Genomic DNA, 16650 nt, shown 5'->3' on the forward strand with positions numbered 1-16650 from the left:
GTATTTGTGTATTAACACATGCGCTGCGACAGCAGCATCCTCCTTAATGACATTGATTTTATGTCTTTTTTCCGGTCCCTAGTGCATAAAGATGCAACAACGCCCAGGCCCTGAATGCAAGTCAACAATGTCGAGAGAAAAAGGAAAATATAATACAAAATAATGAAGATCATGGGGGAATGGAGAGTGCTAGATGAAACAAATAATACAAGCGGTCATCACGACCGCACAGATGTTAAGATCACTGAGTATCTCACAGATGGCGCTTCTCAGAGATCTCTTCGTAGCACTGGACATGGTCACCAGGTGCGAAATCTGTCCAGTCTTCGAAAGCGATACCACATTCTGTGTCTTTGCGCATTTCGATGACGTCTTTCTTGACGTTCTTGAGGGAAACCATTGTGCCTATTGTGGAAAATTAGTTCGGCCAAGTTATTCGTTGTTGAGCTGCTTGTGATATGCTTACCATCGTAGACTATCTCGTCCCCGCGAAGCACCCTGACCTTGCGAGTTTTGTTGATCAGACCGTTACGCACACGGCTTCCAGCAATGGCTGTCTTTTCACGTCCCTTGACAGTGATCTCGAATACCTGCTGGATCTCGGCTTCTCCAGTCACACGCATAGTGATAGTTGGAGGTAGCTTTTCACTGAGAATGGACTTGATGTCATCAATCAGTTTGTAAATGATGTTGTGGTCCAAAATCTCGACGCCTTCTGCCTCTGCAATACGCATGATATTAGGATCAATGGCCTGGTTGAATGAGACGATCTTGCCGTTGGCACTGCCAGCATGTTCGATATCAAACTCACTGACAGGGCCAACACCTGAACGGATGATATTGGCAAAGACTTCGTTGTTACCGACTGCTGCAACGGAGTTCAAGACCGCCTCTACCGAGCCGTCCACATCGCCCTTCAGGATGAAATTGACTGACTTGGGGCCGGTTGGTTCGGCTTCCCTTGTGGTTTCTTCCTCTTCTTTCTCGCGCCTGCGCTTGTCGAGAATTTCACGACGAGCCTCATTGATGGCAACCATATCGACACCCATCTTTTGGGTATCAGACCTCTCCATGCGGTAAGCCACAACGTCCTTGGCTTTCTGCTCATTTGGTGCCTGTAGGAGCTCGGTGCCAGCACCTGGCTGCTCTCTCCAACCATCGATCTCGACGGGCATTCCAGGCGTGGCTTCACTGATGGTCACACCGGCTTCATTCCGGAGTGTGCGGACACGAGCCCACGCGGTACCAGCAACAATGATATCGCCTGGCCGCAGGGTTCCACGTCGAATAAGAGCGGATGTTACACGGCCATAACTCTTTGTAGAGGCCTCGATGACCCAGCCTTCGACGTTACAGGTGGTGGCTGCGCGGTGGTCGAGCATTTCTGAGAGCGCAACGATGGCTTCTTCCAGTTCAACCATTCCTTGCCCGGTTTTACCGCTGACACCGATGGCCTGAACGTCACCTCCATAGTCTTCCACATGAATACCATGAACAGAAAGGTCACCCTTGACTCTATCAAGGTTGGTGCCCTCCTTGTCAATTTTGCTGATGGCGACAATGACGGGAACCTTGGCCTGGGTGGCGTGCTTGATGGCCTCGATAGTCTGCGGCTTGACACTGTCATCCGCGGCAACCACAAGCACCACAATATCGGTCACATCGGCACCTCGGCGACGCATTTCCAAGAATGCAGAATGGCCGGGTGTATCAAGGAAGGTGATGGCTTTTCCGGAAGGCATCATCACAGAGAATGCACCAATATGCTGGGTGATACCACCATGTTCAGACGCTGCCACAGATGACTTGCGCAGCCAATCTAAGATCGTGGTTTTGCCGTGATCAACGTGACCCATAATAGTGACCACAGGTGGCCGAGATGGGAGATCAGATGTGTCCTCGAGTTCAGGGGCAGCGTGTAGATCTGCCTTGCCGCTGTCGAAGATAGCCTCGTAGTTGAACTCAGCTGCCACCAATCCGGCAGTTTCTGCATCGAGAATATCCCTGTACGTGATTTCCTCGAAGCCCATCTCCTCCATTCGCTGCACAAACTGCGCCGGCCGCACGCCGATAACATCGGCCAAGTTGCTAACACTGATGAATTCGGGCAGGTAGAGAGGAGCCGGTGCTGCCAGCGCGGCGGCCTTCTTTGCAGCCCTGTGGGCATCCTTTTCTTTCTTTTGGCGTCTCCGCTCTACGCGGAGGCGATCGCGATCTTCTGAGTCAAAATCGGCCCCATCAGAAGACTCATTCTGACGTCCCTTGCGTCCATCACGGCGCTTCATAGGCTTCGGTGGCTGCTGTTCTTGTGCCTCTAGATTTTCTAGCTGCTCCAGCGCAGACATATCCCAAGACCACTGGTTCTTCTTAAAATCTTCTGCTCCCTCTTTTGATTGGGGTTGACCGGATTCCCCTGGATCGCGTCCTGTGAGTTCTGTTGTATCCGGCTGAACGTCTTGTTCCAGCTCGGATAAAACCGAGTCCCCTAATTGCTGGAACTTTCTAGTATACTCAGAAGGTGATCGGGACTGCTTGGGTTGTGAAGGCCCGGGAGAATCGTTATATTCTCTGGTTATTCGGGGCTTTGGCTGGGTGTCACCAGGTCGAGAGGTTTTGCAGAATGGACACACTTTTTTTGTGGCAAAAACCAATGCCATGCACTGAGGGCATTTCCAGTCATCGCGGGCCATTGGATGGTCCCTAGTCGCCCTGCTCTGATACTGGCTCTGGAATATGTTTGTTCTCTTCTCAGGAGCGAATGGGTTATCTTCCTCAAAAGCCGTGTTTCTTTCTCGAATAGACGTATTCCTCTCCTGATAACGTGGGGGTTCTCTTGATCGCCTCATGTATCCACTTGGATTCTCTTTTTCAAATGGGTTTCTCTCTTGAGGGGGCGTATTCCTCTCCTGATAACGTGGGGGCTCTCTTGATCGCCTCATGTGACCACCTGTATTCCTTTCTTCAAACGGATTCTTCTCTTGAATGGACGTCCTCTCCTGGTTCCGTGGGGTTTCTCTCGACCACCTCATGTGGCCACTTGTATTCTTTTCTTCAAACGGATTCTTCTCTTGGAATGACGAGTTCCTCTCCTGATTCCGTGGGGATTCTCTTGATCCCATCATGTATCCCTGATTATCCCGAGGGCCCACGCGCCGCACGAACGGTTTTCTCTGCTGGTTTGATTGCTCCGAGTTCCATTGCTGGTTCGACTGTTCTCGGCTCCGTTGCGATGGTGCAGGTGCAGGTGAAGGCGCAGGTGCTGGCGGCGGCGGATGGCTACTGGCGACAAGGGTTTGGCGCATCGCTTGTTCTGCGAGACTTAAGCCTGCCGATGGCGTAGTTTGTTTAGGACCCCATCGGCTGCCGAACTTGGGCTTCGCCGGCGCTGGATTTGAAGTAGTGCCATCACTATTACCATTTGATTGGTCTGATGAGTTCAAATGCGCCGCGGACGACCGTAAGGCCCGTCGAACTGTAAGAGCTGTTAAAGAGGGTGTTCGGTAGGCTGAATTCGACCACTCAGCCCGACGCGATAGCTATATTTTAGTTAGATAATGTCTCAGCACTTGACAACTGCGAACTTACCCTGCAGACTGGCCGACGATGCATCATTCACTAGTCTCTCCACATCTAGATCCGTCAACACTTTTTTTCCCTTTGCAGAAGTTCTAGAGGACGAGCTTATGTCACTGCTTATGTCAGCCATGAAGGTCAGGGGCCCCAAGAATTTACCCCATCACGTAATCACATGCTTATATAAGATACCCGCCGGAAAAGTCACGTGGTTCGGCATTTTCATCGAATCAGAGGGCAGATGGCGCAATAACGATAAGCGGGCTGGATATAAAGTCTGGAGTCTCCGTATTGTGTCCCTGTCGATAGTTTTGGTCACAATCGAGTTATTTGAACCATGGAGACTGAGGTGATTGACATGATGGATAAGGACGGCGGTGCCCTCCGCACCGTCAAGGATTTGGCCGCGGGTGCAGCGGGTGGAATGGCCCAAGTCATCCTCGGTATGTGTGCACCCTTCTTTGTTTGAATTCCGGGGAAAAGCCATGGATATCATGAGATGAGAATTTTGCCATGAGTGGTGGTTTCTTGGAGAAATATTCAAACATGCAAAACTAAAACAATCGCTAACAAGAAAATAGGTCAACCCTTTGGTATGTGATCTGCCTAAAGCACATTTCACGAGGCACTGATTAACAATTCGGCAGACATTGTCAAGGTGCGCTTGCAAACTACCACTCAGTACAAGAGTGCGCTAGAGTGCGCAACCCAGATCTTCAAGAAGGAGGGTCCCGCGGCCTTCTACAAGGGCACACTGACCCCGCTTATCGGTATCGGTGCTTGCGTGAGTTGCCCCCACGGCCAAGGTCCATTATAAACAAACCCTCTAACTAATTCAGGTGTCTGTCCAATTCGGCGCTTACCATGAAGCGCGTCGCCGCTTGGAAGAGCTGAACAAGAAGAAATACGCCAACTCGGCCCTTTCTTACACCCAGTATTACATGGCCGGTTCATTTGCCGGTCTCACCAACTCTGTGCTGTCAGGCCCAATTGAGCATGTGCGTATTCGCTTGCAGGCACAGCCGCACGGCGCCGGCCGTTTGTACTCTGGCCCCATCGACTGCGTGAGCAAGCTGGCCGCGCAGGGTGGTGCCTTCCGCGGTATTTACCGCGGCCAGGCGGTTACTCTCCTCCGTGAGGCCCAAGCGTACGGTGCTTGGTTCATGGCCTTTGAGTTCATGATGAACCAGGATGCCAAGCGTAACAATATCAAGCGTGAGGATATTTCCAAGGCAAAGATTGCCACATACGGTGGTCTGGCTGGTGAGGTCCTCTGGCTCTCTAGCTACCCGCTCGATGTTATCAAGAGTAAGATGCAGACCGATGGATTCGGCGCGCAGCAGAAGTATAGCACCATGCGCGACTGCTTCAAGAAGACCTATGCCATTGAGGGCCTCGGTGGTTTCTGGAAGGGTATTGGCCCTACCCTGCTAAGAGCTATGCCTGTTTCTGCTGGAACATTCCTGACGTATGTTTTCCCTTTACTTTGCTCGCTCATAATCCTTGCGTTTCTAGAATTGCAGCTAACTCCTCCCCCCCAGTGTCGAGTTGGCCATGCAGGCACTCGGTTAAAGGTTCGGTGAGGACATATTTTATGATGAAAGTTGACGCATTTCGTTTTTGTTCGGTTTCACTTGAATTCTTTGATATCCAGGGCTCGTTAAATACCCCACAGTTGAATGGAGGTCCACTACAAAAGTGAACGGCATTTCAAAGCTTATAGAGATCTATATTCATACCTGACATTGTTGAGCAATTGTGAGGTTAGATATACGTATACAGTGTTTCCAATACATAAAGTTAAGATTCCTACCCAATGGGAAGTCCCCCCAAAAGTCCCACCAAGCAGTAGCAAGATACATAATCACAAGTATGGTATTCTTCCCAAGGCTTTTGATTACATACATATCCAATGATTCAAATTGGAGAGAAGATCTCTGATGTTGGAGGGTTATATTGCCTGAGGCATTCATGCAGCAGCCTCGGCAGGCAAACCCTGATGTCATCTGTCCAGGTCATTGTCAACTTATCCTGCTTCGACCTTCAATATTCCCAATTGCAACAACTATGCTCCGTGGTCATATTTGAATGTTCCGGTGAATATTCATTGTGTAACTCACGATATATCACTTCATTTCCCTCTACTCGAATCTCGCCCTATGCTTACGACCATGGCCACACCCACCGCGCGACCTCCCGCCCTCGTATCGGCTGTTCTCCTCATATACCCTGCAACATTATTACTGGGGTCTTTGTTCTCAACAATATCACCAACAGCGCGTCATTCCCGAGATATGTCCGGCCCCTCCCCACAGCCCGCAAGCCCTCTGGCCCCGTCCCTGGCCGCAGACATGCACCTATCCGATGGCCCCGTCAACTACTTCGCCCGAAAGAATAATATGTTCAATGTCTACTTTGTGAAGATCGGATGGCTATGGACCACAGCCGCATTTGTCTCGCTCCTCCTGTTCCAGCCCCTATACTCTTCATCTCGCCGGGAATCTTCCTCCCAGCAAGAAGCACGTTTCCGACGCACCCTCCAAGCCATTCTACGTTACGCACTCGTTACAACAGTGTGGTATCTTGCAACACAATGGTTCTTCGGGCCGGCAATCATTGATCGTGGTTTCGTGGCCACAGGCGGCAAATGTGAACGGGCCTTCGAAGAAGCCGGGAAGATGGCCGCTGGGCAGAGCAGCCCCACCGACTTAGAAACACTATTCACAGCAGCGACGTGCAAAACCGCCGGTGGCGCATGGAGGGGTGGGCATGATATTAGTGGACATGTGCTGATGCTAGTTTTGGCCACAGCATTCCTGGCTTTTGAGGCTGTTGGGGCTAACGCACCCGCATGTTTGTCGCGTTTTAGTTCCACTGGGGACGCGGGACGTGAGCGCAAGGCCAGTGATGCGGATGATACTCCAGTGATTGATTCAACCGAGACTGGCGGGCTCGCAAGAACGTGGTCACTCCGTCTTGTTTGGGGTGTTGTTGGCCTGGGCTGGTGGATGCTCTTCATGACCGCGATCTGGTTTCATACTTGGCTAGAAAAGGTGCGTGAATTCTTGAGCAAAATCCTACGGTAAACATTTATTTTGGCTAACGATTTCTCCAGTGGTCTGGTTTGTCCATTGCTTTGAGTGCTGTGTATGCCATCTATATACTCCCAAGACGGATAGTACCGTTGAGGGACGTGATTGGACTCCCGGGAGTATAGATGTCTGTCTTGTCTTCGAGAACTGATTCTCAGCAGCTGTGAATATACCGAACAATAATGATAGATTGCATTGTTTTTGGGCACGGAGAAATGCTCAAGCCGTCTTCATCTTACCGTCTTCATCATGATGTTGAAATGGTTATACATGGAAAAGTCCTCTGTACGTTTTATGCCTTGTGCTGTTTTCATTCCAAAGTTCTACCTTTGGGCCTATATTGTGCATCGTAGAGTGAGCAGCCTGGCATGTCTACTCGGTTCTCAGAATGTCAAACTTTGCTTATGTTTTCATATCCCTATATCGTGCCCCATTGAAAATCATTACCCTACACCTTTATAGAACGGTCCATCCGAAAAATACATGGAGCCCAGAAAGAGACTGTTCATCTCTTTGAACTTTGTTCATTCCCGGGGTGATGGCATTGGTTCCTGTCCCAGGAATCCAGATTGAAATGCTAGAACGTGTCAAAATACCGAACTCATCATATAGGCTGGTTTGACTTACCCCCCGGAATCAACGCAGACGCATACATCACCCGCGTGATAGGCCTCAAGTCTACTGGTGTCAGATCATCGGAGATGGATAGCTGCATGTATGGATCCCAAGCAGCAATGATAGCATCCGAGTAGCATTTCAAGTCAACCGATTCTTTTTCCGCATTCATCTCTGACTGGCATTGGATGCCCATGCAGGTACCGAACTCGCGAAAGGCCAACCGAAATCGGATATTGCGCTCCAAATACTGATTGATTTCGAACAGATTGTCTAGAATCATTTCCGATCAGCTTGGTTCTTGTCCTATATTTCTTCGGACACAAAGGCGACTGACATATTTGCTCGAAGCATTTCCCCGCCAAGTCAGCAGCCCATCTCTCTCGTCCGGAAAACCAATGTGCCGTCCATAAAGTCATACCCAAATCCAAAGGATCACTTGAAACAAAGTGCTCTCCTTTGCGCTCCATCGTGCGTCTGTAGTCACCGATCTCCTCAGCCAAGACGGCGCCATCACCTGCTTCCATGGCTGTATCTTGTAGGAGTCGAAACACAACAAAGCCATCAATCGGATCGAGATTACCCTCTGACTTGACCATTGGCTCTGATAAATCCATGCTCATTTTCCATATCATTCTCGGTCGAGCTGCCGCGCGATCAATAAAAAACCTTGGGTGTATCGCTTTTGCAAGCTCTACGGCTTGCCTGTTGTACTTCACGTCACCCGATGCTTTGGCCATTCGGTTCAAGGCAAACATCCAAACCGTTAGGTAATGATGGTATTGCCCATCGCCGTCTGGGCCGTGAGCATCTGTCTTGCCGATCCTCAATCCACCACTAAGTGGGTTCTCGTCTGTTGCTCCTCGCAGTCTTGAGTGGCCATCTCGCGTTCTACCCAGAACGTCATGGACAGTCTCAATTAGACGACCAGCCAGTACTAGATAACGATCGTCGCCAATGGTGTCATTACCAGTTCGCCTATACTCGCTGTGCATCGTGAGGAAGTTGACAACCCCGAAGGCATCTGTCCATAGATATCGCCCTCGATGACCGCCTGATCTTGGTGGCGGAGTCCAGTCTTTTGGGTCGCCGATGCTGCTAAAGCTCCCATAAAGAGATTCCATGGCCTGTCCGAAGCGGTCTAGGCGTGGTGACGGACTGCAGATTGGGAGAGCCATTGTCGGGGTTTGTGCCTTCGAAATAAGACGGGCATATGCGTAGGTGCTGGGGTGAATGGTTGCTTGTCTAGCGGTGTGCTGTTTGAACAAGAGCAACCTGGGCCATTGCATTCGTTATTTGATTTTCATCCCCAGATATCATTTATTCCACTCTCATCGGAATTGAAACTTTGTGGTTTGCCTTCAACGATGAAGTCATAATGACTGCCCACCTGCTGGGATGTGAACAATTCGCTGGGAAAAGTCCCGAGAAACAAAGAACATACGTTTTATCGATGAAAAAGAATAGAAATGTCGTTAGTAATGTCCGACGTTTCAGTCTCGACATATTCATCTCCGTGAGATATTCCATGTGAAGATATTCCTAACCACAGCTTAACCATTCATGCGATTGGCGTCTATATTCCGAACTCCGAAAAAGATGCCTCAGTTACAGGAGCTTTTCAATTCAGCAGTTCAGCCCCTCCCTGTAGTCGAGGACAAGAGCTTCGCACCACACTTTGATACCTTTGCGGGTAATCAAGTGATTCTTCTAGGCGATGGCAGTCACGGAACATCTGAGTTCTACTCTGCACGAGCAGAGATCACAAAGCGACTCATCGAACGACACGGCTACACCATTGTCGCGGTCGAAGCAGACTGGCCGGATGCAGAGGCCATAGACCGATACGTGCGATTGCGCCCAGGTCCCAAGGCGCAAATTGGAGGAAGTGCAAAAGGATATGAACCATTCAATCGATTCCCTACCTGGATGTGGAGGAATTCTGAGATGCAACAGCTAGTTGAATGGATGCGTGATCGAAACCAGGCCCTCCCACCAGAGCAAAGAGCCGGGTTCTACGGGCTGGACCTGTACAGCATGGGTGCCTCTATCGGTGCTGTGATCGACTACTTGGACCGAGTAGACCCACGGGCAAGCAAGCAAGCACGTCTGCGGTATGGGTGTCTGGAGCCTTGGGTAGATGATCCCACTTCATATGGTCTGGCATCCCTTCGAGGCATGGAAGACTGTGAAGGCCCAGTGATGAAGATGCTTGGAGACCTTTTGGAGCGACGGCTTGAATACATCAGTTCGCGGGATGGTGATGAATACCATAGCGGCGAACAGAATGCTCACCTAATCCGTGACGCGGAGAAGTATTACAAAGCAATGTACTACAGCTCAGCGAGTTCATGGAACCTGCGCGACATGCACATGTTTGAAACCTTGGAACGCCTGTTAAAGCACAATGAGGGAGAAAAAGCCATTGTGTGGGCGCACAATTCCCACGTCGGGGATGCGCGCTATACAAGCATGGGATTTCGCCGCAAGGAGATCAACATCGGGCAACTATGCCGTGAGCGACTGGGACGCGAGAATGTGACCATTCTTGGATGCGGCACTCACACTGGCACCGTTGCAGCTGCCCATGAATGGGACGATGATATGGAGGTCATGACCGTCCGCCCATCCCGAGACGATAGTTGGGAGATTGTGGCCCATGATACTGGGGTTCCACGCTTCGTGCTCGACCTACGTCAGGATCGTATTGATCCCACTCTGCGCTCGGCTATCGCTGCTGAGCAACGCCTGCAGCGTTTCATTGGTGTCATCTACCGACCTGACACAGAGCGTGCCTCCCACTACTCGCAAGCTTTTCTTCACAAGCAGTTTGATGGTTATGTCTGGTTTGATGAGACCAAGGCTGTTCAACCCCTGGAAGTCATCCAGCCCGAAACACCGCTTGGTAAGGGAGAAACTTATCCATTTGGGCTGTAGTGGTATACTGCTTATGTTTTGTTGGTCAAATGCAAATAAATTTTATTCAGTATCTTCATCTCTTAATGTCTATGTTCCTTCAATGATTATGGCGCAGTGGCTGGCCTTCTTGAGCTAGTCGCTGGTATTTGACTGCCTTGCGTAGCACCATACCATTGCTCAGCTGATCAGTTTCCTGGCGGAAAATCTCCTGCCATGGGGTACCACTCGGGACAATGGGGTATCCCTCAGTACCCAATGATTTCCTTCGTTGTTCAATCTCATCATCGGTAATGAGAATATCAACCCGCCGTTTCCGCAAGTCAATGCGTAGTCTATCCCCATCTTCCAGAATAGCAAGATTGCCTCCTGCTGCGGCCTCAGGGCTAGCATTCAAAATAGAAGGTGACCCGGATGTTCCCGATTGTCTGCCATCTCCGATACAGAAAAGTCCGTCAATACCCTCTTTCAAGAGTCGGCCGGGTGGATGCATATTAACGACCTCTGCTGCTCCGGGATACCCAATTGGACCAACACCGCGCATAACAAGGATGGTCTTCTCGTCGATGTGTGCCGTGGTTTCTAGGCGATGTTCGTAGTCTTCGGGTCCGTCAAACACCACAACAGATCCTTCAAATGCCTCCGGGTCATCGGGGTTGGAGAGGTATCGCTTCCGGAATGCAGGTGAAATGACACAGGTCTTCATAATTGCAGAGTCGAAAAGATTTCCCTTCAAGTGGGCGAAACCGGCATCTTTCATCAATGGATCGTCATATGGTTTAATGACACGCCGATCCCATGTATGCTTCCCACGGACATTCTCGGCAAGAGTTTTGCCATTACAAGTGAGCACATCGCCGTTCAGCTTGCCCTGGTCTAATAGCTCGGCCATAATAGCCGGTAATCCTCCAGCGCGGTAATATTCCTCACCGAGATATTCCCCTGAGGGTTGCATATTCAACAGCAGTGGGATGGTAGATCCGAAAGTATCCCAATCATCCATGGACACCTCTACGCCCGCGTGCTGCGCGATAGCGTTGATGTGAATAGGAGCATTTGTACTGCCACCGATTGCAGCGTTCGCTACAATAGCATTCTCGAAGGCCTCACGTGTCATCAGATCACATGGTTTCCGGTCTGCCTCTACCATTTCCACAATCTGTTTGCCTGTTTCATAGGCGCATTGGGCCCTGTGACGGTAGGCAGCGGGAATGGCGGCTGACCCCGGAAGTGCCATTCCTAAGGACTCTGCAAGTGCATTCATCGTCGAGGCGGTTCCCATGGTATTGCAGTGGCCGACTGATGGAGTGCTGGAGTTTGTATTAGATCGTGGCCATTAACCAGGGATTCAGAAATGGCTTACCCTCGTGCAATATAATCCATAAACTCGTTTTCGTCAATCTCACCCGTAGCGAAGAGCTCTCGCCCATGCCACAGTACAGTACCTGCTCCGGTCAAAGCTTCTTTGGAGTAACCGTTGAGCATAGGTCCCACATTCATGCAGATAGCAGGGATATTCTGGAAACATCAGCATGGATCTAAGAATCTTTCAGGTCTGCAGCCCACCATTGTAGCAGCGGCCATCAGGCAAGCCGGGGTTGTCTTATCACACCCGGTAAGCAACACAACACCATCAAGGAAATACCCCGTCAAGATCTCCACCAAGCCGAGATACGCCAGATTACGATCAAGGGTAGCAGTAGGTCGTCGCGAGGTCTCCTGAATAGGATGTGTGGGGAACTCAAATGGAATACCACCAGCAGTCCGGATACCCTCACGAACACGCTTAGAGAGCTCAATGTGATGACGATTGCAAGGCGCGATATCTGAACCCGTCTGAGCAATTCCAATCATTGGCTTACCAGACATGAGCTCTTCTTTGGTGATGCCGTAGTTGAAATACCGCTCCATATAGATAGCTGTCATACCAGGGTTGCTGCGGCAGTCGAACCAAGCGGACGAACGAAGTGTTCGTCCTGGTTGTTTGACGGGGACTTGGGCATTATCTGCCTCGCTTGTGACTTTCATGCGCGTTTCTAGCTCCTGGTTGCGTCGTCGCAGGGCCTGCAACTCACTTAGACAATCCTCGATGTTGATTTGTTGGGGTTGGGCGTCATTGCTGCATGAACAGCCCTCACAGGATTTCTTGTCGGAACACGCCATGGTGTTGTAGACACTATATCTTGGGGTAGGGTGGGAAAAACATCCCATGTGAGGGGGCGACAATGGATTATATATGGCGAGCTCCCCATTAGTTCTTTGAAAAATGCGGAGTGCATTCGGGAGACAGTTCCCGAGCTCATTTGGCGTCGAATCATCGGAATAGTACGAGTTGTTGGAGTGCCCCGCGTGATCACGGAGATGAGCCGAGATTTTATCCCTCGGGATGTCACAATCCGGACATCAAGATAGCTCTTAGATATGACGTCGCCTCTGTTTCACGTTGATTTGCCATTAGTATAATTTCCAATAACTGATTCTGGTGCTCTGACTAGCTCATTGGCGAGTGAGATGGATATTACCACTCAAAAATCAAGCAGGACTGCCTCTGGACCTTAAGGTAGCTAGTGCATCTTATATGCCATTGGAGTAAATTTTGTTTGTCTCACTATTTTTCATCGCGTAAGTTATGAGGGGCCATGTATGGATGCATGCTGTCATAGCATATTCATTCACACCACAGAATTCCAGAACGAATGCGACTCTACATCAACCTGAAAACCTTGAGCAATAGCCTCAAGGTCCAGATCCGATAATTCCAAATTCAACAAGGACGATCCAAATTCAAGTGCACGATCTGCGACGCCGAGTTCTCTGGCATCATTGATAGACCCCTCCATGACCAAGTGTTCACTAGGAATGGTGTTCCCAGGGCTACTAGGGCTTCCAGTGCGCTGATTGTCGTACGCAGCACTGATCCCTAAGTGAGAAATCAACTTATCCAAAATTTCCCTAGCCTTTTCTGCTGCAGAATAGAGCCGTGTATGTTCAGAAAGAATATTTCGACAAAGAACCAGTGATTGGAACACGGTTGAGTTACTCCCTTTCTGTGCAACAATCCGTGCGTGGATCGTTGCACTGATATAGGTGGCATAAGAGAGCATGTATGGTGCACTGCTCAGAGAAAAGTGCTGCGAGTAGTCGTGGAGTATCTGAACAATTTGGTTCGCAGCTGATGTACATGCGTTCACCGACTCATGGGCAGTTGTTGAATTGATGACCCCGTCGTGGCCAATTATTAGAGGACGATGGACCAAAATGATAAGCACGTTGAATAATGCTCTTTGTAATAGTTAGCAGGTATCAATTAGTGTTGCTGGTGCAAAATAACATACAAAAGACAGGCGGATTGGGGCAGGAGAACTGCTTGGTCTGGGAATGACAGATAATCAAGCTGAATTGGCAAATTTTGGCGCCAGTTTCTCAGCTGTGACTTGATTTCCTCTGAGATAGTTGCTCTATGAGCCAGATTTGGCTCTCGAGATTCCGAATAAATCTCACGAAGAACACGTTCCACAATTGTTGTCAGCCCACACAAATTGGTGAGCAAAGAAACATTCAGTGACGGAACCACTGCCCGAGGCTTGGTGGTCGTATATGTTATATACTGAAAAGGTTCAAGTTCATCATAGTCATCCAGGAAGTCCAGTGAGGCTCTCAAGTTGACGCGGTTGAGAAGCGGAGGTCTTCCTTGGAAAAGACACTGGATCTTATCAATTACTATCAGAGATCTTAGAGGTCATCCGTGGGAACTACCCAGTACATGGAAGTGAAAACTCACGGTATGCTCCCCAGAGAACTCGTTTTCGAATTTCAAGTTCCTCGGCAGGGATACTGTCCACATCAGGAAGCACATGAAGACCAAGATCAATGAACATATTGAATGCATTTCCAGCGTATAGCCATGAAAGACTCCGTTCATCACATCTGGAGAAAAGCGCATTGGACATAATTAACAGTGCCTGAAGGGTAGTGATTTCGCTTTTGTCGAAGCAATCTCGCAAAAGCTGCGTGAAGCGTTGCCGGAACTTCCATCCTGCAGTCGTAATGTCATTTGGGTCAGAACGAAGCTCTGGTCGGTCGCAGTGCTTCGACACTACGAAAAATATGGCATTCAACAGCAATTTGGAAAAGTATGGTCCCTCGCAGGCCATGTCCCGCATGAAAGCCGGCCGATAGATTATCTGTGCCGTGTAAAGCTGACGACTCCAGTATATGGAGAGTAGATGCATGCCTATCTCCGGATCCATGCCATCAAAGTCGAGTTTTCTGGCGGCAAGATTGAGTGGCTCTAGCTGTCCTGTTATTATCCAATTAGCACCATAGCCTTATTTAGTGTTGCATAAGATCCAACTTGCTCTGTCTCGCTGTCTGGGAAAAGAGAAAATGCCGTGTTCCCTCTTCATTGGATTGACCAGGTTTATTCTGCTCGTTGTGATTCGGACTGGTATCATCATATACTGTACTCGTTGGGCCATGATACAATGATGTGTTTCTGCGGTTGTTCTCTGGTACTTCTGGATGTGATGCATCTCTGGTCGAAGTGGAGGGAGAGTCATTCCGTGAGAGACCAATACCGGCTACTCTCGAGAATGGCACTGGTGTACGTGGACTGAGTGCCGATGCAACGGAATTTTCTGGCTCCAATTCCATTCTTCCAGCAGAAGTGGTGTTGCTGCCCCGGAGCTGGGCACATTTCTGTCGAAGGACTTCATTCTCCTGCTCTAGTTCCGCAATGCGGTGGTTGGTCGGCCCACAAGCAAACCATCAGTAACTTGAAATTTGATCTTGGGTATTTCATTTGTACCTTGGCTTGTTCTGGACCACGCCTAGCCGACAATCGATACTCTTAGCTAGACAATTCCCACATTGGGGCCTTTGAGCATCACACTTCAACTACTTATTCAATCCGATGAGTACAAAAGTCTATATAGAGGCCCAAAATACGCACCTTCTTTTGACGACAATGGACACATGCTGCTGCCGATCGGCTCCTTCTGGTTGGCATTGTGCTTGAGGTCCGGAAACTCTTCTTCCGAGATTTGCTCCATCCATCCATTGTCCATTCGATGACGTCAGCCATAGCATTCCAAGGTTAACTAGTTAACTTGAGAACCCTTATTAATCAGGCACGAGACATCCATGAGTAGGTAACTATAACTTTGTTGTACGTTGCTCTACATATTGGCAACGCTGCTAAGCTTAGCGCTCACACTATTAACAATCGAAAGACCATAATGAAGAATTCTCAGCTATCACAACTCCGTACTACATACGCTAGCCGAAAGAAAATAAAAAATACTTTGCAAGCGCCGCGCTCAATGCGAACCATAAAAACTCCAATGAATGCACCAGCTCCATGAACCTCAAACAGAACAGTTGAAGGCAAGAACTGTATATCAAGACCGGACTAGACTTCAGCCCACGAAGTTGACCCCTGCCAACGAGAGGCAAGTCAACCAATAGAAAATATCATACCTGCACCTATCAAAGGGCCTTCAATTTCCACTCCCAGATGTAGCTGCAGCTGCAGCCCCAGCGACACCATCAGACCCATCAACAGCCCCACCTGTCGCAGCAACCACCCGATCAACCTCGCTGCGACACTCAGGCATAGCGCTGCGCATCTCGCGGGCCAGCACGTCGCGGAAGCTCGCAAAAGCCTCGCGCTTCCCGCGAAGGTCCTGATTACCACGCTGGACGAGCTCGACGAACTCGCGCGTGTAGATGTCCGGGTTGCGCGCGGAGTCGACATAGTCGATAATCTCCGGTGGGAGCTGGATGCTAGCGAGGGGAGGGTTGGATGGGTCAGTGTTGGTGTCTGGTTGATTATCTTGTGTTGACGGGAGTTGGGTGTGTGTTGAAAGGGTCGAGAGGGCGACGGTTAGGTTTTTGCTGGATTGTATTAGTTTGGGTGGTGTGTATGGTTGGAGTTCAGTAATATTGCTTGTCGGGGAGACCATTGGTTTGATGGGGAACACTTGTGCGCATAGCGGAATTGAGGGAAATATGATGCTAATGCAGCTGACGTACATTTTTCGCACAAGCTCCTGCTGTGTCTCTGGACCCAGATAGCCGTGGACGGCAGATTGGATCTCGAATAGGTGCTGAATCACATCTTTGAGGTCGTCTGCGTGAGGAATTAGCATGTGTACTTGGGCTACCTGCTTCTCGTAACTCACCATCGACCGTTTTCAAAGTCACTGGCGCCATAATCTAATAGGTTGGAAGAGGTCTCGGCTCACAAGCTGAAAGTGAGGTTCTCTTACTCTTGCGGGAGAAACAAAGGCGGTGTGGGACAAGTGAAGTATACAACGTTGATAGTTGAGATCGAGCGCGCTCTCAGCTACGATTACAGAAGGTAAAGGCAGTGTTTTTGAAGTCATGCCCACAAGTTTAAAGAGAATTTATGTAATGTCCAATATGTCACTGTCTATATATGCATAGCTCGTGG

General features: G+C 49.6%; 8 protein-coding genes across 8 annotated transcripts; 3 read left to right on the plus strand and 5 right to left on the minus strand.

The window, feature by feature from the left end:
- Positions 1-253: 253 nt before the first annotated feature.
- On the minus strand, positions 254-3612 carry N7447_000454 (translation initiation factor 2; the record flags this gene model as incomplete). The annotated part of the gene is made up of 3 exons (XM_057224730.1): positions 254-405; positions 467-3536; positions 3586-3612. The coding sequence occupies 3 exons, from the start codon at positions 3610-3612 to the stop codon at positions 254-256; spliced, it is 3249 nt and encodes a 1082-aa protein (XP_057088746.1).
- A 298-nt stretch (positions 3613-3910) lies between these two features.
- Positions 3911-5145, plus strand: N7447_000455 (uncharacterized protein; the record flags this gene model as incomplete). The annotated part of the gene is made up of 5 exons (XM_057224731.1): positions 3911-4016; positions 4155-4166; positions 4221-4357; positions 4413-5041; positions 5115-5145. The coding sequence occupies 5 exons, from the start codon at positions 3911-3913 to the stop codon at positions 5143-5145; spliced, it is 915 nt and encodes a 304-aa protein (XP_057088747.1).
- Positions 5146-5732: 587 nt separating this feature from the next.
- On the plus strand, positions 5733-6659 carry N7447_000456 (putative inositol phospholipid biosynthesis protein Scs3; the record flags this gene model as incomplete). The annotated part of the gene is made up of 1 exon (XM_057224732.1): positions 5733-6659. One exon carries the CDS (start codon positions 5733-5735, stop codon positions 6657-6659), a length of 927 nt encoding a protein of 308 aa, XP_057088748.1.
- A 530-nt stretch (positions 6660-7189) lies between these two features.
- N7447_000457 (uncharacterized protein) lies at positions 7190-8458 on the minus strand (the record flags this gene model as incomplete). Its single annotated transcript, XM_057224733.1, has 3 exons — positions 7190-7242; positions 7293-7553; positions 7618-8458. The coding sequence occupies 3 exons, from the start codon at positions 8456-8458 to the stop codon at positions 7190-7192; spliced, it is 1155 nt and encodes a 384-aa protein (XP_057088749.1).
- A 421-nt stretch (positions 8459-8879) lies between these two features.
- N7447_000458 (putative erythromycin esterase) lies at positions 8880-10217 on the plus strand (the record flags this gene model as incomplete). The annotated part of the gene is made up of 1 exon (XM_057224734.1): positions 8880-10217. The coding sequence occupies one exon, from the start codon at positions 8880-8882 to the stop codon at positions 10215-10217; it is 1338 nt and encodes a 445-aa protein (XP_057088750.1).
- A 79-nt stretch (positions 10218-10296) lies between these two features.
- N7447_000459 (IlvD/Edd family dehydratase) lies at positions 10297-12359 on the minus strand (the record flags this gene model as incomplete). The annotated part of the gene is made up of 3 exons (XM_057224735.1): positions 10297-11506; positions 11560-11714; positions 11763-12359. 3 exons carry the CDS (start codon positions 12357-12359, stop codon positions 10297-10299), a joined length of 1962 nt encoding a protein of 653 aa, XP_057088751.1.
- Positions 12360-12868: 509 nt separating this feature from the next.
- Positions 12869-15262, minus strand: N7447_000460 (fungal specific transcription factor domain-containing protein; the record flags this gene model as incomplete). Its single annotated transcript, XM_057224736.1, has 4 exons — positions 12869-13478; positions 13532-13916; positions 13978-14496; positions 15148-15262. 4 exons carry the CDS (start codon positions 15260-15262, stop codon positions 12869-12871), a joined length of 1629 nt encoding a protein of 542 aa, XP_057088752.1.
- Positions 15263-15694: 432 nt separating this feature from the next.
- Positions 15695-16409, minus strand: nut2 (mediator complex subunit NUT2; the record flags this gene model as incomplete). The annotated part of the gene is made up of 3 exons (XM_057224737.1): positions 15695-16091; positions 16230-16326; positions 16379-16409. The coding sequence occupies 3 exons, from the start codon at positions 16407-16409 to the stop codon at positions 15695-15697; spliced, it is 525 nt and encodes a 174-aa protein (XP_057088753.1).
- Positions 16410-16650: the final 241 nt, after the last annotated feature.

This window comes from Penicillium robsamsonii, assembly GCF_028829455.1.
Source record: "Penicillium robsamsonii strain IBT 29466 chromosome Unknown utg000001l_segment0_segment0, whole genome shotgun sequence".
Taxonomy (NCBI): Eukaryota; Fungi; Ascomycota; class Eurotiomycetes; order Eurotiales; family Aspergillaceae; genus Penicillium; species Penicillium robsamsonii.